This window comes from Diachasmimorpha longicaudata, chromosome 19, assembly GCF_034640455.1.
Source record: "Diachasmimorpha longicaudata isolate KC_UGA_2023 chromosome 19, iyDiaLong2, whole genome shotgun sequence".
In the NCBI taxonomy this organism is placed as follows: Eukaryota; Metazoa; Arthropoda; class Insecta; order Hymenoptera; family Braconidae; genus Diachasmimorpha; species Diachasmimorpha longicaudata.
Window position 1 is genome coordinate 3262472 of NC_087243.1, and position 22122 is coordinate 3284593.

General features: G+C 39.1%; 1 protein-coding gene across 5 annotated transcripts; it reads right to left on the bottom strand.

Moving 5' to 3' along the window:
- Window positions 1–110: 110 nt before the first annotated feature.
- LOC135171182 (protein Wnt-6-like) lies at window positions 111–21769 on the bottom strand. Of its 5 annotated transcripts, none has more exons than XM_064137558.1 (6): window positions 21214–21769; window positions 15804–15846; window positions 15446–15666; window positions 2907–3026; window positions 2531–2727; window positions 111–2468 (listed from the first exon to the last, which is right to left on the bottom strand). In XM_064137558.1, exons 3-6 carry the CDS (start codon window positions 15642–15644, stop codon window positions 2007–2009), a joined length of 978 nt encoding a protein of 325 aa, XP_063993628.1. In that variant the 5' UTR covers window positions 15645–15666; window positions 15804–15846; window positions 21214–21769; the 3' UTR covers window positions 111–2006. The 5 variants fall into 5 exon arrangements, with proteins under 5 accessions (XP_063993628.1, XP_063993629.1, XP_063993625.1 ...); XM_064137559.1 differs by lacking the exon at window positions 21214–21769 and adding an exon at window positions 15935–21128; XM_064137555.1 differs by lacking the exon at window positions 15804–15846.
- Between the last annotated feature and the right edge of the window lie 353 nt (window positions 21770–22122).

Here is a 22122-nt window from a genome sequence, read left to right on the forward strand (position 1 = left end):
AGAATTTGGAAGACAGACACCGGGTCTTTACAGCCTCAGCTGTTTCCATGAATAATTAATTAATGATTGTTGTTATTCGCATAGAGAATGCGATGTTTTTGATAATAAAAAATTAAATACCTGTCGTGACAACATTTCCAACATCAACTACAACAATAAGAAAAAACAAAAACCCCATTACCGACTTTACGAGTTGTCAATTTCCCCCGGAAATGGTTAGAGTCCTGTGCAATTGGTTGTTGGGCCCTATCGAGGCCCTTTTTATTTTTTCCGATCTTCCGCGTTCCTCTTTTCTCCCCCGGTTTTTCATGTTTATGGCGTATACGTAGACAAACGAAAAAAATAAAAGGGAGGAAGGCCACAGAAGTGTATATTCTGTGCGAGCATGCATCGAGGGCCCTTACAACTCGATACGCGCACTCCTTGTGGGCTTTATGGTCACGCGAAATTCCATGGCTTGTCGTAAAGCTATTTTATAGGATATGTAGACAGGAGTTCTTTATAACCGCTTACCTCAAACGTCCCAGCCTCTCTCATACCCCACCGCCCTTCTATTCCGTGTTTAAAGGTTCAATCATCATCCCCTTGTTGTTTATTTGGTTGTTTACGGGTATTTGTGGAGGATAACAGCTTTCACGAATTTCCAGACAGAAGATTATTTCTAAACTTATTCTTATCGACCATTTAAATAAAAGGAAACTTCCTTTTGAAAAATAATATTGTTCCAATACTTTCCATTCAAAAATACAATTTGAGATGAAAAGAATGCGAATTTTATCAGATAGCCTCCCCCATAAAGACATAAATGAATAAAATAAAAAGTTCTCCCCCGAAATATTTCGCCAATGACTTGTTGACAACATTATTAAACAATTTAAAAAGGTTTTCTTCGTTAGGGTCAATTAGATGATGCCTATTAAGCAGATGTATCACTGGTAAAACCCATAAAACCGTAGGAATTTCATTCATTTTAATTTTATTAACGTACGATTTTTTTTAAGGCAGAACTTGTGAAATCCCACGTTCGAATGAATTTATACGTTTCCATATCTGAAATTGTGGTTTGTCATAGAGGTAATAATGAGATTAGGGATAGCGTGGAAAGATTCGAGAGATTTGAAAGAGGTGTCAAAAGGATTCTGTGGTTTATTCCACTCGTGATTCTAAAATTGGTTGGGAAATCTGACATTTACGGTTGAACGTTAATGTTTTTTTATTCAATATTTTTTTTTCATCCTAAAAACTATTTTAGTTTTTACGAAACGTACAAAGATCTTCAGTCTTATTTACATGAAAGAAGAGGGAAGAGTATTTTTCAAATTAAAAAATTAAAACTTAAGATAATTTTCTTTCTTTTTTCAACAGCAAGCTTCACAATTGATTAATTAATATTAAATAATTTTTACATACACCCTGCATACACAATTTTTCATTGTTTCGAGATTATTTTCCTCTATAATCTCTGGATATCTAATTGGGAGATACGTGGAAAGCTTTTTCAACCCCCTGACAGCAACAATTCGAATTAATAGTTTGAATATTTAATCGAATTACTTCCCCGGGCGCATGGCAATTAATAAACATTTTCTATAATTAAAGTAGACAAGCATTCATCCATCGAAATTCACGATTGATTAACTTAAAAGCTTTTTTTCTAACGTCAAACGATATTTCTAATCACTGCGAGTATTTAATTAATGATTATTCAATTAATGACGTAGGCTTAAATCACAAAGTAATGGCGTCTCTTGCCAGAGAATAAATCCTGTCAAAAAATCCGTTGAATGTATTTTTTCGCTGATAAAAAATTTGCACCAGGCAATTTTCAACTTTACGCACCTCAATGAGACATATGTTAATTGATTTAAAAATAATTTCACTGGAATTTCTGTAAAATAAACTGTTAAAAAGTGGTTCATAAAACTTTCAAATGGTATTAAACGTAGAAACATCTGAAAATTAATAAATTTTACTGCATGCAAATTTTCCACCTAAAAAATAAACATTCAACGACAAGTGTTAACTGTCCTCTTGACATTACATGTGTTACAAGTGACCTCACAGCACCACTTGAACCTACACTGGCAATTGACTTTCTCCTTAACAATTTTAGTATCGTACCCTCTCCCACAGCACAAAAGTTCACAACCCTCGACCCCGGGACTTGTGGCATTACACTGACGCCCCTGTGTCCCAAGTGACCCTGTCTTTCTGTTGGCCCTGCAGAAATCCGGGGAATCCTCACTGTAAATCAAATCAAACCTACCAGGTGGTTTGATTGTCGATCCCTCAGGGATGAAATTGTGGCCATCGTTGGAGGGAATGACCTTGGCAGCACCATCGAACGAGTCCTTCAGGCGATTGCCAATTTCACGAAATGATGGCATTTTTCGCCAACAAGTTCGCACTGTGCATGAACCTGAGAGTCCATGACACTTGCACTCGGTTCTCATGAAATTTCTAACAGCCTGGGGAGAAAATTTATTCATTCCAAGGTTTATTTAAAATATTTATCAATAAATTCCCTCACCAATCTTCCAGCATCATTGTTATGTAATTTAACGAGTGTTTTTATGTCACTTCGCTTCCTGTAAGGGGCGTCCATGAAATCCCTCGACTTCCTGAACCCAAAGTTGACGTTGTCCCCACATCCCCCCCACTCCCACTCCCCATCAGTGGGTAAATCCTTGATGCGGGATTTCCGTGAGTGTTTACCAAGTTTATGACCTGGGGAAATCAATGCGATACATCTCCAATAAACAAATTATTAATTATGAAAAGAGTTTTCATCTTCAGGAACATTTTACGCATTTTCACTCACTGCAACTGTGTCATTATAATATTATGAGTAATGAGTAATGTTTTCCTGAAAATAAAAACAATTTTCTATGTGAACATATGCTCACCCCTCGAGTTCATCTTTTCACATGAACACTCAACAAGATCGCCCATGGTACATGCCCTGGTGACTGCGTAGGTGACACCAGCTGCTGTGATGGCATTCAGAAAGCCAGTTTCACGAGTATCTGTAATAAATGTCCAATGAAATATTAATTAACCGTCATTACCCTTAATTTATCCCTCATGACAATGTCCAGCTTTCGAGGACAAAAAAAAAAAACTTGAAAATACGGTTCTTCCAGTGTCCATTGGATCGCAGAATCTTCGATACACCTGCAAGAAAAATGTAGATTGCATCTACTCCAATTTTTCTAATCTACTGTTACCAGGAAAATCTTTATCGTCTAATCTTCACGGTAGCTTACGTCCACGCTCTTCAGGTTTACCGGGACACGTGCCCGATCTAGGCCGTTTGCAGATAACACTAATTACGTCTTGACGTTTTCCCTAGTTTGTCGTAAATGACCAGACGTCAATTCCTGAGAGAAAAGAAAAAGCAAAACCGAAGACAAACGAAGAATGGAACCTCGAGTGGTCCCCAATGTCTCTGAAATTGTAACTCAACTCATTTAAAAATTTATTATCTGGATAGAAATAATTTTTTAGTAATTAACAGTATCTCAATGGTATAATTACATGTGATAATCACTACATCTGATTTTAATCTCTATATAATTTTGATTGATACAGAAATAGTCTTCACGATAACATCAATATTTTCTCCAGTCGATTTTGGATTTTTAAAGGGATTTTCCTTCTCTGTATTTTTATCGCAATGGCAGCAAGTCCCAGAAGGCCCTATCAACGTCCTACTGCACCCACCCATTTCGAAAAACCCCCAGCAATTTATTGCTATCTCTCCTGGATATCGAGAGTCAGAAAATAGTAGTTCATGCGTGCCAGGTTGTTTCGTTTAATGGTACGAGATTAATGTTGATGTGTGCGGGGAGAGGGATTGATACAGAAGTACAGTTATGTATTCTAAAACCTTCAGTTGAATAAAGATAAAATATTAATCTCATGCAGAATACCCAGTAATAATTCAGGGTTATTTACGAATGCCAATTTATCCAGCCGATAACTATTCTATTTATGATATTTCAGTCTGGCAGAGGATTAAAAATAATCCGCCAATTTTTGGGAGGAAATTTCAGTGAAAAAATTACTCGGTATTGCATCGCCGATAAAATCATTAATTAGTTGACTAATTGACCAGAATTTTTATTCGTCTATCGACTGAAATATTCGTTTCTAATACCGCGTCTTCGATTTATAATATTTCAACCCCGTGAGTCATTAAAAATAGTCAGACTTGAGTGAAAAAAAAGGTTTCATCGTTTTTCAAAGGTACCACAGTAATTAGGGGAATTAATAAATTTCTTTGGCCAGTTAATAGGTATTTTAGATTTCTTTTTACACGAGGGGGAGTATATCAGAGTCATTCAAGGCCTTGGGAAGAATTCAGAATCCCACAGTGCTGTTGGACGATGGGAGAGACGTGCGTGGTCTCCAAGGGGCCTTCGGCGTGTCGTATATTGGGTTTCACCTGTCACGTTTCCACTCCATCATTAGCGGAACAATGCCCAGTTCCTAAACCCTTTAAAAAAATATATATATATACCCTACGCCAGATTACACTGCTATGTACCGCTTCATCTGGTGTCTTCATTTTTATTTTCGAATTATTCGTTTTTCTTAAAAGGGTCTCGGCCACTCCTTTGCATCCGGGCTTTGCAAATCTACATTTTTCATTCAATTGAAATTCAAAATAAAAAAAATTCGATTAAATCAGAAGCACGAGGGGCTGAGGGGGGGGGGAGGAAAATTGGAAATAACTTCGAATTGATTGGCATTTAATTCCCTACAATTTCTCTTCCCAATGGATTTCGCATGAAAATATTGAAAATTCTGATAGCATTGAGATAAACCCCACCCTTTTGAGATAAAAAAAAAAAAACATCGGCGCGTGTCACTACGCGCCTCGTTAAAACGGCAAAAGAGAGGAGACATTGTCGGTCTCAAACGCACCTCAAACCAAAGAGGTGGGGTATCAAGTACTATATCTACATTTCGATCAACGGAATTAACTCATAACCCGGAATGCCACTCCAATTACGGGTATAAAGTGTGTATAAGTGTGCGTTTGGTACGCACTTGGGAGTGAAATCCATCAGTATGCAGTCGGAAATTTTCCTCGTACTGTCTTATTATTTATTTATTTTTTTTTTTTCATCATTTTTATCTCGTTTCATTTTCGAATCGGAATATCTCTGTACCGGGTTATGTATTCCTGGGGTATTGGCTGGGACTATCACACGCCGCGATCAAGGAATCGCTGGATTTTATGCCAATTCCATGTGCAATTACCTTTAACCACGACTCCCTTAGCTTGTTTCACCTTTTAATGCGTAACGAGCGCTTTTTTTTTGGCAGATGAGTGTGTCACGTGGACATTAAAAGTTGACAAGAGTAAGATAAAAGAAGAAGCACGTGATAGTATTAATCACAAATAAACAAACAATGTTTATGATTTAGGGATAAAAATAAAAAATAATCAAAACACGGTAATTCCGGAAATTTATCTCTCACATTAAAAAAATCTTGGGGAATTCCTCCAGTTCATAAAAATACCTGAAACCCGATGAAAACCCCTGATACCCCATGTTAAACAATCAGGGAATAGTGTCAAGTTTGTATCTCTCGTTAAAAAAATTTCCACAACAACAAAAATCTTTCGAGATAAGAGCGAGTAAAGGGTTAAAATGAAGAAGATTGGTTTAGTGTGTATTGGGTTTATACGAAACGCGTTAAGCCTGCGTTTTCCATGGGTTCCCATGGGATTCCAAGCGTCCGGTGGATATCTTTGGCGCGGATCGACGGCCGACGAACCGACGGACCGTGGGCTGCCACCGCCCGCGTATCTCCTGATGCATCGCCTCACCTTTCAGTGCGTATTTAAACGATACGATAGTTTTATACGAGCGATCTGATATCGAGTTCGAAGCGAAGGGCCCCGAAGTGGAGGCCTCTCACTGGCACCGCTCACCAGCTCTCTCTTTCCCTCTGGGCTTCAACAGTGAGACTTTACCGGACCCCCTCCCCCCCCCTCCTCCCTCCCCCTATCTGACTTCTTTAAACATGACGGAAGCATCGTGTGGTCCCTCCCTTGATCATTTACCCATTTTATTCATTTTGCATTTATTTTTTTATTCTCCTCGGGATTTCTTTTGCTGGATTGGTTCTGTATCGATAAGACTCGTCACCGAGCCATCCGATATCTCTGCATAAATTTGTTTTTGCACGTGTGGCTCGGTGTAATCAATCATTATTACTCCCCGCGATGATGGGGTATTAATATCGATTGATAGGATACGAGAGATCGATGAAAAAAAAAATAGACTGGACGAACGACGGTTTATTCAGTTTGGAAATTTATCATTGTAATCAAACAAATAATTATGAATTTAATTAACAAGATTTTAATAATAATCTCGAGTGAAATGACTTGAGTAAAAATATTCAATTTGTACTCCAACAAATACCACTATTAATTTCAAGTTCATTCAACGTCCTTCGTTCAATCCTTCAGGAAAATGTCTACCTCCCCCCCTTCCACCCCCCTACATTAGCCATTTGACTGGTAGAATGCACTTGAAAAATTTCCACTCCTCTCCCTCGTTTTTATCTCCCAGTGAAGTGAGTCCCGGGTTATAGCTGGGTGATATAAATCACTTTGGATCAATTAGACACGAGGGATCGGCCTGGGCCGATGATCTTGCTCAGGCTACATGCTGGTGCGGGGTCCTTGCCAGGTGCGCTGGCCATAGTATGTATTCCCCCGTCTCTCATTTTCGTTTTTTTTTTTTTTTTTTTCATTCTCTTTTATATACCCCCATGAGGTATATACAAGAAAACCTTCGCCACGATGTGCTCGGCCAATTATCAGCATTCCGTGGCATTATCCGCCACAGCTAAACTTACGCGCTCTTTAACTCGCCATCTTTACCCCCTTACCACCCCCTCCCCCATCGCCCATTCACCCTCTCTCCTTTCTTAATCTCTTCGTTTCCTTCTCAGCGCTCCGCGTTTCATCCCCTCCTCCCCCTGACGGTGCAATTCCATTATTATTATCATTTTTTTTTTATTTTCATTCTGAGTTTTAATTGATTGAAGAAAGCAATTTTCAGACATTCACCAAACGGTAACAAATGACCGTACAAATATGTGAGTTATGCTATTGAAGGGACTGAGAAAATTCTGGTGAGTTATTTTTGAGAGAAAAAAGGAAAAAAAACTGAGAAACTGAAGACCCGACGACATTCAACATGAATGACTTTCATAAATCCAGTGGGAATTCATCAGATGATTAAATATTTTTGTAGTTATTCATGTGTAATTAATGTCATTAATACGTCACTGTAATTATGACAGTAATTGTTATATTCAATCAATAAAAAAAAGGAAATTAACACCTGCGATACGGAAATTTCGTTAAAACGCGAAATCATCAATCGGAGTGATAATAAATGTATGCGAGCCCCTTTGTTTATGATAAATAGATGATTTTTAATGTTGAGAGTATAGACTGTGTTAAAGGAGACCCCATAAGCCCGAGCTTTTACAATAATAACCTCAGCAACAAATTAATTATTCCTCGCGATCGGAAAAATCTGAAAAGTCATTTTATTCAGACTCGTAATATCATCCCCATTAATAATAAATGTACGGGATTATTTACGTTCATAATAAATATATAACCTTTTATATACAAAGTATAGATAGCCTTAAGGAGATCTCATAACTCGCAATTTTTACACGAATAAACCACTCCTCATTCAACAAATAAAGCATCAAATGTTAAACAGTAGCTAGTTGGTAAAGATAATTTGTCCATAAATCACTTAGCAGTGTGATTAATTGATTCAGACGTATTATGTAAGCAAGTTGGATAATTGTGGGCAATGCATCAGAGTCGGGTCCCATTGTAGGTTATGGGCCTTAACAACTCAAGGCGCGCAATGTATTTGCAAAATATATACGCCACGTTAGATTCCTATCCTGTTAATGTATTTGTGTTTAGGTTATAGTATAGTGATTGCACTTGGTCACCACTAACGGGTAATTTGTTATTCAACCAAGGATTTATCACAATCAGCCGATATTTTCCAATCCCATCATTGTGATTCCGAAGGTACGTTAGAAGATGGACTAAATCGTCTATTTCAATCGTATTTTTTCAATCATTGACATTTGTCTCTTTAAATTCTACACAATCGATTCGGTCTCACTGTGCATAAGTCGATGGAACATTTATCTCGAGTCTCGGTGACACCCGCACATCACCCATAAACAGGTGAATCATTCCCCTCTCCTCCCCCCCCCCCCATCTGTTTACCCAATCCACCGGATTGATTGACAAATCCCGATGGTGAATTAATCGGCAATGGGCTGTTTCAAACGACTGCCGATATTCTTTTTATCCACCAATACTGATGTCTTATTGCTTGAATCACTGTCACCAACTCACTAATGCGCTCTTTCGTAACATATTACGGAGGTCAGTGATGCTATTGCATAGGATTATTAATGATTATTGATGATTGGCATTAATTATCTTGATGACTGGGAAGATTTTGCAATACAACGACTATTATCGACAATACCCTGTTATGTTGTAGTAGTTATATTTATCGAGAGAGTTTCCAGAATGTTCGTAGAGTCGGGCAATAGCATCGATATAAAAATTCAATAATAATATTATAATAATAATAATAGAAGAGTATTTTTTTTTCTGGAGATTGATATTTTATTTGATAGTGATTACCCTTGAGGCCCACCCTCCTAACACCCTCCCAAGTCACCGAAAAATCTAAAAATCATTGAAAACCATACGAACTCATCGTCTCCTCGGACTGTCGGCATTCCCCCGGCTACTCTGTTTCTCTCGCGAAGATTCCACGAACAAGAAAATACTCCCCGCGTGAGAATAACGAGGGTAAAAGACTCGCGAGTCGGTTTAAGGGAGATGAGGAAGGCCGTGTCCACCAGAGGTGGAACACGAAGAGAGAAAGAGTCACCAAGGGAACGGGGTGAGAGGATTTTGCCAAGAGAGAAGACGCAGGGCGATCGCAAAGAGACGCGGCGTATAAATCTCGACGGCTACCCGTAAATAACTCCAGGGAATATTCAATGAGAATCGGTTGAGAGAGAGAGAGAGTAAGAGAGAGAAATGGTGAGCCAAATGAGACGAAAGTGAGAGAGGGAGAGAGATAACATGGAGGATTATATGCCTCACCGTGGTACCGTGAACCCAACTTGCTTTGGCATTGCTGTTGGCTTTCCAATAAATATCTACCGGTGGACGCATGAATGCCCGACAAAAATCGCCGAATGACCAATTGCGGAGAGCAGGGGGAAATGTGGAGAGGGTACACCTCATTCCACCTCCCCCAGCCCTTTCACGATGTGCCCTCAAAAACCCCCGCGTTCACTCCCTGAACGTCTGTCTCCCTCTCATTCCTCTTTTCCTTTGACACCTTTGCTTTGTCGAAGTGATCATTATGCTCAGTGTGTTTTCGATTATACTGGGGATATCCTGGTGAAGAGCAAGACAAGTGTCGCCTTCAATTCTTCTTACTCCAGTGGATGAGAAATATTTTATAAACAGGAGAATTATTTTTTATTTATGATTTGAAGAACTTTCTGGGGCTTCAGATGGGGTGAAATGATAACCGAAGGGGCTGTGATTATTTAACAATAATATCCTGTTTCGTCTTCCCTAAATTTTAAAAATTAAATAGAGCCCTCCAGTCCCCAGTGAGAAAGCGATTTTGAGTAATTTATAAATATTTTTTTTTGTACCAACTTTACCCGACTATTTTGTTGTCCCCTGAATTTTTTTTTAAGCTTCGTTTTTGCCCTTCGATTCGCCTGCCATACCTCCTCGTATACGCGCATTCAAATGTCAGTGAGTAGCCACAACAAGTCTTACCCAGCCCCCAGAAGTAACAGATCTGTCCTGATGCGCTGCGGCAGCTCTCCTCCACCACAGAGAGGAAAAATAAAACGTAAAATACCCCAAATAAAACGAGCACAAGTTTTAAAGTACGGTTAGTATTCCGATGCACAATAAACGTGCAGGACACTAAACTGTTTGCTGTTGTCAATCCCCTTTTGTATAAAGTATTCAAGACGACAGGACGACAGTTTTACTTCTCTCCGTGAAGTTGGACCGTTTGTTATCATCCGAACGGTAGCGAAAACGTCAACTTTGATGATTAAAAAAAAAAATACTAAAATCAAACTTGTCACTGACACTCTGCTATCCTGATGTCTTCATTGAGCTATTGAATAATTCCATGTAATTTATTTAAATAAATTTAACTGAATTTCATTGTAATTTAAAAAGGAAATTTTTCTCAACGCGGAGGGAGAAAAGTCAAAAAATTATTGTCAATAACCTTCGATTTGAGAGATCGTTTCGCTTCTAACATCTCACTGACCCAAAATCACCCTCACAATCGTTAAAATGGTTTTTAAAAATGAAAGAGAATGAAAAATCAGTTGTTAAGTTTCTCTAGGGGATACTCCTGCTGAGCGTGGACACGCACCCCGATAATCGGTGTTCATGGCAATGGCATTGTCACTCCTTTTTGACATTAGCTGAAGGACCAAAAGGTAAACCCCCCCCCCCCTCTCCCCCCGTCATGAACGAAGCCCTGAGAATAAGAGTGATGGAAAAGGGATCACCCGCGGTGTGACTGAGGACCTCGGAGGCGACTACTGGACACAACTCCGTGGGGCTTGTTGATTTTCGTTTTGCCACGAGGGGCAACTACGTACAGGCCATAAATAAATCATGGGACGTTGGTGATGAAAGAACAGGTCGACCTGACACCGTTCGCTGCTGGGGTGATTTTTAAACAACTGTCCAGGAGAACGCGACCTGGGGCGACAATATTTTGCGCAATAATTCGCGAAGTGGAGACGACGTCGATATTGTTAAACGAATATTTAATTGTTTTATCAGTGAATAGAATAATTATTGAAAATTGTTCTGAGAATTTCGTACGTTGTTTAAATTGATATAAATAATAGTTACGGAATATTGTATCATCAGGATAAATTATTAGACTTTTTAAACATCACGACATCACTCCATCCGACGATGACAGACTCACCCGCATTAGTTACCGCCGGGTTTTTTTTTTTTTCAAGTGTGCAAATACTTAACACACGTACGTTAACTCGTTCACCCGGATCTACTGTCTCATTACCACAACGTGTACGTGAGCTTTCCCGGTTTGTGTCCTCCCAACTCGACAACGAAAAAATTTTCCACTTGTTATTTGTCTCGTAATTCTTTCAAACAATATAAAAAAATTTCTCAACCGTCTCGGTTATACCAGAGGACTGAAAAATCATTTTAAAATCAATTTACAATCAACTAATTAGGAATCAACGACGAGAATGATTTTTTATAAGCAAAAGTTCTTGATAGACACGAAAATCGTTCATTTGATAATAAAAAAAATCCCCAAAGTCTTTTATTTCCAACGAATTCACCCCCCACAGGTGTGAACACAATTAACAATTATTCGTAAACCCCCTTTTACCCCTGAAAGAACGCGAGAATTAATCGTCAGTAGCATTTCATTCTCCCTCTCCCCCCCCCCCTTTCCCCATCGTCAAAGTTCCATCTCAATAAGTTTGTCGAGTTTATTGGAGAACCATGGAGATTACTATCGTTCGAGTGAGATATTCAGGGCCTCACGGTGTGTGTGGGGGCCCATAGCAAGGGGTATAACCATTTTACGAGCGCGCGCGCCTCCACCCAGAGGTCCCCAACATCCCACCAACATTTACTGCCAAATAATTAGCCCCGATTTAGTGGCCATTTCATTTAGCTCATTCCTAAATTTCCTCCCCTCACTCCCTTATACACCTTATTCACGTAGATGGGTGACTGGTTTTACCCTATTACCGATAACTACGGTAGAAGTAAAACGATGACGATGACCCAGTGTGCGAGAGTCACTTTAAAGACCACCATCGTCGATCCTTTTTTATTACGCGTAAACCGTCCACTTTATTTCCAGTGAAAGAAGAAGGTGGTGAGGGTTGATGGGAGGTATGGTAGGAGAAAGAGGAAAATACTTGGAGTATTCTTTCAGCCTCTAAACGCCTCAGCAGCCGATCAAAACCTAACGGCTCACTTTAACCCACAGTGAGAATGAGCCATCAAACGATGAGTGGCCCCTGGTCGACGGTAGCCCAGGACCAGTGGTCAAATGCCACTGGTTGTTATTTAACAGGAAAAATTTCATATCGTTATTAAATATTTTTTCATTATATTTTATCACACCGTTATTACATACACGAGATGTTTATTCTAGGGGGCAATAGCTATTTCAAATGAGTATGACGTCTTCAGGGGATAAATTAGAGAGAATATGGGGGAAATTGTCGACGTTTTATTGGTGTGAAATTCTTTTTTTTTGATGGGTTTATGGGAGACAAGACGAAGAAAGTTAAAGATATTAATAATAAACTCTTGCAAAATTTTTTTAATTGTTTTTTCTCTCCCCTCGAGATTTGATTAATCACTCTCCCCCTCGAAAATAGTAGAAAGTTGTGGTAGACCAATTTGAAAAAGATTTACCCATCTTCACTGGTTTCCCCCCCCCCCCCAAAAAAAAACCACCATTTTTTCCTCACCGCGGACCACACAGTTGGAAGCTACCTGACCCTATCGTTCGGATCGCGACCATAAAAATTAAACGTCGCCAGATAAATAAACGTCAATCGGGAATTAAGATAGGCGTCGTCACCGGTAGCTTAAATATACTATCCTCCTGTTGCCTCGGGTGTGTTAAACTTTTTGAAATGAAACGTGAAAGCCACCAACGAAAAAAAAAAAAATACACACACACACACACACACACAGGGACAGACAGATAGAGCACAGAATCACCAAAGAAACGCACGAAGAAACGAGTTTTAATTTAAATGGAATTTTCTTTTTTCGAATTTTGGGTGAGATAAAGGAACAGCTCATGGTAGAGAGCACACGCAGGGGGGGGAAGAAGGGGGTGGAGGGACCCACCATTGAGGACTACTTAGTCTATAAAGAATTTGTATCGTAAACCAAATGAGCAACACACACACACATACACATGGATTAATGAAAAATTCAAATAAAATGGAAATAAGATATACCGTGCATGTTTTTCGCAGCTTTGGTCAACACACGGGTGGGCCATATGGGAATGGCTAATAAAAATACTTCTCAAGGTAAGACGTCCAACCGTGAACCGTGTCCTCGGGAACCATGGGGGTGTATCATCAGTATCATCACCTTTGACGTGATGAATATCTCAATCTTTCCACGCTATTTATTCTCTCCTGATTCCAAGTTAAAAGAATTTTTTCCCTAAATTCCCCATTCACTCAACATTATTAAATGCACTGGAAAAAAAAATTTATTTGCCGAGTAAATTATCAATATATTTGGCAGAAACCATTTTTTTTTCAGTGCAATTAAACCTGATTTAATAATTTAATCGGTAGTAGGAATGAATTGTTGAGAATCAGTGTTAAATTGTTACTATATAAACTGAATATTTTATTTACGTTCCCCGAATATTTGAAATTTTTCCATTTTGTAGATTGAACACTGGACAATTAAAAAAAATCGTTTTAATTAAAATATATTATTTATCGTCGACGTGTCCCATGGACCCAAAACACCCAGCGGGCACACGTCGTATAACGCAACAGACAACACGCTGTTTTTCTCAAAACGAGAGAGAGAGAGAGAGAGAGAAATTTTTCAGAGGGGAGGCCCCGAATTATTTACGATGGCCCGTGCCTCACGCTGCCTGGACTATAAAAAATCGAAATAAAGACTGAGAGAGAAAAAAATGTTAAAATAAAAGGTGGTCATCGGGGCGATTTTACGAGCCACCAATGAAGCATAATCGCACATTGTCGTCTTTATGGTGGCCCATTGGAATGGTGAAAAGACACCTGGGGGGAGGGAATCAGGAAGAGAAGAAGAGGAAAAAAAAAATTGAAAATGAGATGTAACGACGAAAGAGTGGGATTCAAGGTTGAAAAACGCCAGGTGGTGAGTTTCTTACCGAACAGTAGGCAAAATTACGGCTTTTGGGGGAAAACGACACGGTGAAAATTTTCGACCCCCCGGTTCTCCCCTATCCCTGTGTCCCAGGAGGCTGAAGATGTATTTCTCGGTTGAACGCCGGGAGGTCTGGGCCCACCATCTCCCTCTGGGGATTTTCATTTCAGATATAGTTGTTGTCACACTGGTTTACCTGTCATCACTTTTTTTATCCTGATTTACGATTATTTTTAATCGTCAAATATTTAACTATAAATAATTAATTGTGCAAATGGAAACTATCAGTCGCAATTGATTCACAAATTTAACGATAAAAAAATGATAAAAAATAATGAAAAATTGGCAAATTCATGTGACTACCACCCATCACCCAATTTCCAATATCAATACCACAATTGTATTAATCGAATGTGAATCTTAAACAGACCGTAATATTAAAATTTTCTCTCGCTCGTATGAGTTTTTCATGGCCTCCTTCCACCTGTCCCGTCAGCTCAATATCCCGGGGCTACGATCGATGGCCACAGATAGACCCACGTATCCTCCAAAAGAGTGGACCTCATGACGCGAATGAGTCTGACCCCCGTACGAGTCACCAAACACACACACACACAATCCCCATGTGTCACAAAGACTGAATCAAAAAAAAAATCCCCTTCATCCTCATCCGTATCAACTACTCATTCAATATTCGAGTATCGTCTTTCGTCCCACGATGAAGAACCGGAATAAATGTGCCGGAGTAAAGGTTTTAATTAAGTGAACATATTGCTACTAATATACCCCAATGGGATGACATATAGAGTGGGCCCACGAATCTGTTCGGGCTACCATAGAGGCACCTCGATCCGACAGCTCATTCACTTCTCTCTCTCTCTCTTTTTTTTTTTTTTTATTTCAACTCCAATGAATCGTCCGGGGGGTGAGGTAAGAGGGGGAGAATTGTATCGATGAAGGGAATTGGCTGTCCCCTGATTTAGTTGTTGAGCTCGATCATCCGGAATCGATACTCAACAGCGGGCTCGACGTCTCTTACAAGCAGTTTGAATTAATGTTCGATCATTTCCTGCTTCGATGATCATTGGTATTTTGCGATATGAAAATTGCCAGAATTGCATCGAGTATTATTTAAATAATCGCGAAGATAAATCGGGGTAAAGAGGGTTCGGTTAGAAAACCTGATGAAAACATAATGTTAGTTCTTCACTTATTTTCTTTCAATTAAATTTATCAGGATATAAAGTTTGAAATATCGTGTTGGATTAAAGTACAGGTTTAAATAGATTAATATATCATGTGGTTATAATTATAAGTAATTAATTAACTATTTCTTCGGCTGAATCACCTCCTCTGGAAACTTAAAAAATTGTTAGAGTAATAAATCGCAGACCGAAAAATTCCTACCTCTGAGTAAAACTTTTCGCAATGATCTTCGAACAGTTGTGCAATTCCATCTGCGATTTCTGAATTGATACTGACACTCTCTGGTGCCCACCTGAACCCCCTTGGAAATTTCCTTGAGTAATGAGGGCTCTTTCCTGCAGATATCAGCAAGTTTTCCCCTCAATCTTTTTGTTTTCTTGCACACAAGGAGTGGATCCATGACTACCTGGCTTCCCACAGTCCTAGAGAAAAATATCAAATCAAAATAATCGGCATCCGGGGGCTATTTCCCCCAGATGATTTTGCACGAAACTAAAATTATCCTAATTACAAAATAAACAAAATAGAGAAAAGTGTAGGAAAATTAATTGGTACTTAAAATTGAAATTGTTAACATCCTGAAGCAGTTGCACATTCTTCGCCTGTAATAAATATCAAGCCAGTAAAAAAATTCATAACACGAAAATAAATAATTTAAGTACATATGTCAAGCATTTATAAATTATTTACCTTCAATCAACTGCACACAATTAAATTTACCACAAACTAATTCTTTAAAATAATCAGTTAGAGTACGATAAATAAATATCAAAGCACTGAGCATCAAGGGAATTTTCCTGAAGCAATTCATCCACTCCCAATGATCCCTAATTGTTGAAAAAATCAAATAAACAAAATTAAATAAAAAAAAAATGAAAGAGGAGAGTTGGAGGGAATGAATCAAGACGGACAACGGATCCAAGAATGTGTAGAAAAGGCACGAGACGTTGCATTGAGTGAAGAGGAATGAGTCTCGGCCATGAGGGCTCGGTCAGGGGGGGTTGAGGGTGAACGAAGGGAGAGAGGATACATCAGCGAGAACACGCCATCGCCATTACGATAATTAAAGCTCGTGGGCCCATTACGCACGTACTCTCCCACTCCGTATAACGGAGACGAAAGAGACGACCGACGACGATGGGGCTGGAAGTCCCCTATCCTCTCCACCAATAAACGAAAGAAGGTGGAAAGATCCGAATGATGGAAAAGAGTGCACGATGCAGTTCAACTTGAGAGGCTGAATAAAATGAAAGGGGAAAAAAAAAATGAATATTGAGGGAGAGAGAGAGAAAAAAAAATTGCGAAACGACACTCTCTTTCCACTTCGCGGGGTGGGACGGGGGTGAAAGGGGAGATGGGGGAGAGGGAGACTGTCCAGCCATCGTATGGCCGCGACCTTCGTTACGAAACGTTAATTAAGGTGGGATATAACCCATACAGACAAGCACTTGTGGCGAAGCCTGATGGGAATGCGCAACGCGTTAATGGCAACAGGCGCAATGCCAGTTGTATAAATGGAATTTCAAAAAAAAAAAGAAAAAACGAGGGGGAGGCAATTGGAGAGACTGGAGAACTTCGGGGACAATGAGAAAAAAATTACAATTGAAAATCATTTGTTTTATCAAATAAAAATTTCCAGAGGAGATTAAAAATCAATATTAATATTTGTAGAGAATTTAATTTAATTATGAATCTCATTATTTTTGGATTATGAGTTATTGTGGAGCAATTATTTGTTTATTCATGTGGCCCACGTATTGTGTTTAGTCTGCCAAGAAGAATAACGAGAATTAGGAGGGAAAAAAAAAGATATTTGTGATGATAAATTAATGAAAAGAGCGCGTGTATTTAATTTATGATCTGGTGGAAGAGCTGAGTCGTTTGAAGAGGCGTATTTCAAAACTGACCCGGACAAGCGCGAAGAAATAAACTCGGTGAAAATTTTGAAAACAGCACGCACCCTGGCTCTAACACATGATTTTTGAAATTTCAGTGTTTACGGAGTGGTTAACAAAATAATACAAAATTATTGTTTCCTGGAAATTTTCGGGGGAAATGGTTTCCCCTGAATTCCATTTACGTTTTGAATGGTTTAGTGGGATGTCAGTGTCGCATTTTCGAGGGCGACAGGTGGAACACAGATTACAGGGTCTATTTATGACTACCCTCTTCTTGTTTTTACAAGAAAATCAGCAAAAAGTCAAACTAAAATTATATCCAAAGTTCCAAACACTTTAAAGAATGTAAAATAATAAAAAGACAGTAAAAAAATAGTAAAATGGGAATAAAAACCGGATAAATAAGAAAAAAATTATTGTCTCTATCAAAGGGATGTACTTATCATCAATTATGATAAGGGGATAGGTCAGGGACACTCTGAATGTACTTGAAAATCAAATCCTATGGAAACAATTAAATGGGGGGCTGTCAAAAGAGAGAAAAAACCCCTAAAAGGAAAGGGAATAAACTTCGAAAGCCGTATCAAAGAAAGACTCAGAGAAAGATAAATACACGATCTTGAGAGTATGCGAGGAGAAAGGAAAAAGAAAACTGTACTGATGCCACTCTACCTCCCGTTTTACCCCTTTCCCCAGTCCCAGCCCCCCCTGCACCCTCACGGGTGCCCAGTTAGGGCGGCCGACTTATTTATTGCCTCATTAGATGCACTCACTTTGCTCCAAAAAGTCCTGCTCCACGCTGTCTGCTTGGATAGACAGTGACGAGAGGACCTCTTCCGAATTTACTTTTCGTTTTCACACATTAAAAAAAAAAACATCCCGTGATAATTAATGAAAATTCATGGGATTTACTGCAAGTAAAATCAGCTGCAGAAGCGCATCAATCAGTTGGCGCTCTCCCTCCATAAAAAAATTGAACGTGATATTTTTTTAATTGAAATATTAATGATGAAACCCTGGGAATGAATGTAATTAATTATGAGGGAATTGGTAATGGAACTAATTTTAAATAATTAATAATTCACGAGGGAGAAATGGAAAAATTGAGCGAGTCATTGACAATTGTTGAGTCAATAGTTATTCAATGGACTTATGAGTCACGAAAAATCGCAATTTTTTTGCGGAAAAAAAGAGTTTGAGAATAAAAAAGAAGAAAGAAATGAGGGAGCCAGGATCGCGGGGTCACAGGTGTTCTCCCTCTCGTATCGCCAGCGAGCATAAATTTGAATTATCACGCTGGCCATGGGCAACACCGTGTCCATGACGAATTCCTCCCCATACGTATTAGTACACCTCGTGTGCAATAACAGTCGAGGGATAAATGGAAAAAAAAAATGTTTGGGGAACGAAAAATCAAGAGAAATGTGTAATGGAAATAAATACCTGAGGGAAACAGTAACAGTTGGGGTTGGGTAATAATATATTAAATAATAAACTCATGATTTTAAATAGACTTTTGTGTGACCCCATGACACCCACACCACCTTTTCACTTCAACCCCATCCGTTACTGACTAACCGTGTCATTGCCATTACGAGGCACCAATTTGACGGTATATTTTGACCCAATAAAAGTCACGGAGAGGGATATATTTATTATAAATAGGGTTCCATTACCCAGACAAAGGAAAAACGTTCATTTAGTTGGAAAAAATTGAGTGTAATCAATTCTCTAGATATGCAATCGATTAAATCAATGAGAGATCACTTGACATTCGGTCTAAACTCTGTCTAATCCTTCACAGAAAATCATTAGTAGGATTTTTTCGTAATTGGAACTGTTATCGATGAATTCATGGACAATTCTAATGAAAAAAAATTGAAAATATTTTCCAGACATTAAAAAAAAATTTAAAAAATGAATAAATAAAGGAGGCGAAGGGGGGTCGATGCAGGAGCCTCTGTCGACTTACAAATTATACGCGCTCAACGAGATTTACGGTGACGCCAGAGCGAGCACCATTGTCCGTCCTCGGTCACTTCTTTAACTCCTTCAAGCCGTAGGTCCTGGGGACACACAAGAGATGCTCTTGGTCCACGTCGTCTTCGCGTCGTCTCCCTTCCCATCTTTATTTTTTTTTTTTTCATTTTTTCTTTTTTCAACAAAATTTTTTTTGTTTTTTCAAACCCTCCCCTTCACCTCCCCCGTGTGTCCCCAACCCCAGTGGCCCTCACATACCCACTCACTGTCACCGATTTTCTTCTTTCGTTTCCTTTACCCCGAATTTCTTGCACAATCTCTGTCGTTGTTGAGCCCCCATTGATTTTACCTGTTGCATCTCTCTTTGGTCCACTTTTATGGACAGAGAATTGGACAGACGGTTAGGAGTGTGTTGTCCAGGTCTCTCAAATGGGGTAAAAAAGCCGGGAATGCGCATGGGTTTCAGCCGACGATCCCAGAATTCAGACGATTCTCGACTCAAACAGCAATCATTCCCATGAGGGACGAGAGGAATAATCGCACGGTATGAGGCAACGAAAATTTTGCGACTCCCCAAACACGAGACATTCTGGCAATTAAATAAAATGGAGAAAATTATTATTACAAAACCGATGGAGGAGTGAGTCCCACCGGAGTCATACCAATTCCAAATGATTTAATTGATCGAAAAGAATTTATCCTGTACTGATATATTTTTTTAGAGGTGGAACAACGTTAACTTTTTTTTTGCAATCGATTAGCGAAGATAATTATCTGATACTATCACTTCAAATCGAAAAAAATTGCTTTCTGAACGCACAAACGGGCTTTACCCAAGTCAGTGACGTTACCGATAACACGTACAACATTTTCGTTCTTCTATCTTCGTACAAACATTTACATACCAAACGGCAGTACCTCGGGTCATGAAAATTATTTATGACACAGGCAACCATGTAGAGATAGAGATATACGTTGCCCACTTAGCTGTTGGCAAAATGCACAGAGTAATATCTCGCTGAAGTGCACCAAACGTCTTCATGCATATCACCAAATACCATTTATTCCCTCAAAATTCATAGCAAGTTATTATTTTTAAAAAATCAATCAAACAAATTTTTTTGTACACGAAAAGACCACAGACTATCAGTCAGCCTCAAAAATGTAGTCAATAAAAATTCAGAGGAATTAGAATTTTTATTTCAGTTAGAAGAAAAATATTTGGCAAAATGGATAAATTAATATCTCGTTGAGCGTTGAATTTTCAATGTGGAAATGATTTTTTCGAATAAACTATATAGAATAATTTTGAAAGAAAGTTAAATGTCAGAGGAGGAGTGATACATTTCATCTCGCGCCATAATCTCGGGATTGTTTACACTGGCCCTTAACTAGCTGACGGTGAATAACACCTAAAGCCACGTATGGATCACTCCGTGAGGTAAAAGTTTAACTCCAATGTGGAATGCTGTTGCAACCCAGGCAACAGATGTGACGTTCTGTTTGTTTTAATCTCGCAGTTTTATGGCTGTCACGTGTGCAAGAGGTTAGCCGGGTATCTTTTCACTTGAAAACATATATGAGGAAAATTTTCGGGAGCAAAGTGAGTGGAAAAGGGAAATAAAGTGGAATCTAAAAGCCTGCCCCCATCGCAATTATGTGAATAAATAAATCTGATGAATGAAAATCATACTACAGTGCTGATCACGATTGTATAAAAAATATCCATTCCAAAAACAATATGGCGATTATTTTTAAAGAATTAGTTCGGAAAATATGTAGAAACGAATTTTTATCTTAGTAAGAAATGAAAATATTTGCATTCTCCTTCAGGGAGAATTATCTCAATACTGAGGGGTTCTAAAAAAAAATGTCCCCGAATATTTTTTATTGCAAATTTCATCAGGAACAAAAAGGGTTCAGTGACATTATCTCCTAGAACCACTCGTTATCAAGATAATTAGAATATTATGAGAAGTTTCCTCCCTCTGCTCAATCACTCGTGCTTTCACTCCTCAAAAATTGCTCTCAAACTTTCCCACCAGCCCTCCCCCCCCACCCCCTATGATACCACCTATTGTATTCACTTACCAGAATGAGCCAGTGATGGGAGTGACAAGTAGGAGGCAAATAGCCACCAGGACGGGGCGCATTTCCATGCACACCACCCACAGGGAAATATCGAAACACTTTCCCTGATTGAAGTAGAAAAAATTCTCCACAATTCCACAGTAGCCAGTTCACCCCAAATAAAAAAAATTTATTTAATATCCATAAAAATCAAACTTATCAATGAATCGCCCGAAAAATCGGGGCACGTTTCCTGGACGCGTTTTCGAGTAACACTGAGAAGCCACAGTTTATACACATGAACGAAGGGGTATCCCAACGTTGTCTACTGGTGTAACAGAGACTGGTTGGTCTGATCCCGGTGCCGGCATAATTACACCGAGCATCACTCCCCAATAAACAACAATAAAAAATCTCCCTGCAACTGAATGACAATTTAAAATCATCCAAAGAGCCCCTGAAAGTCCACAAGTCATGATCATTGGCCTTAACTGGAATTCAATCTTTAAAATTCAAATCAAGTAGAAAATAACTTTGAATGTCAGACACTTGGCGTCACTTCCGGTCTCGTATTTTTCCAGTTCCTCCCACCCCATCAGTCTCCCTCCCTCCCACCCCCTCCACTTATTCCACCTCCCCCACTGCCGTGAAATTTCCCCTTTCGCGAATGATTGTTTTCCAAATTATTTTTTTACTTCACGAAATTTCATTGATTTTCAATTGACAGATGATTGCTTTACCGATCCAAATTGCCAATTTCTCCCTCACTCATCACAATTCCCCAGTCATTTACACAAAATATCTTCCGCCGGTTGCCACAAAAACGCGTCTCACCAGCCTTCCTATCGCTACTACGTCACTGCGATCTTTGAATCTTCCTCTACCCCCACCAACAAATTTGTTACCACCGTGAAATAGTCACAGGGGCGA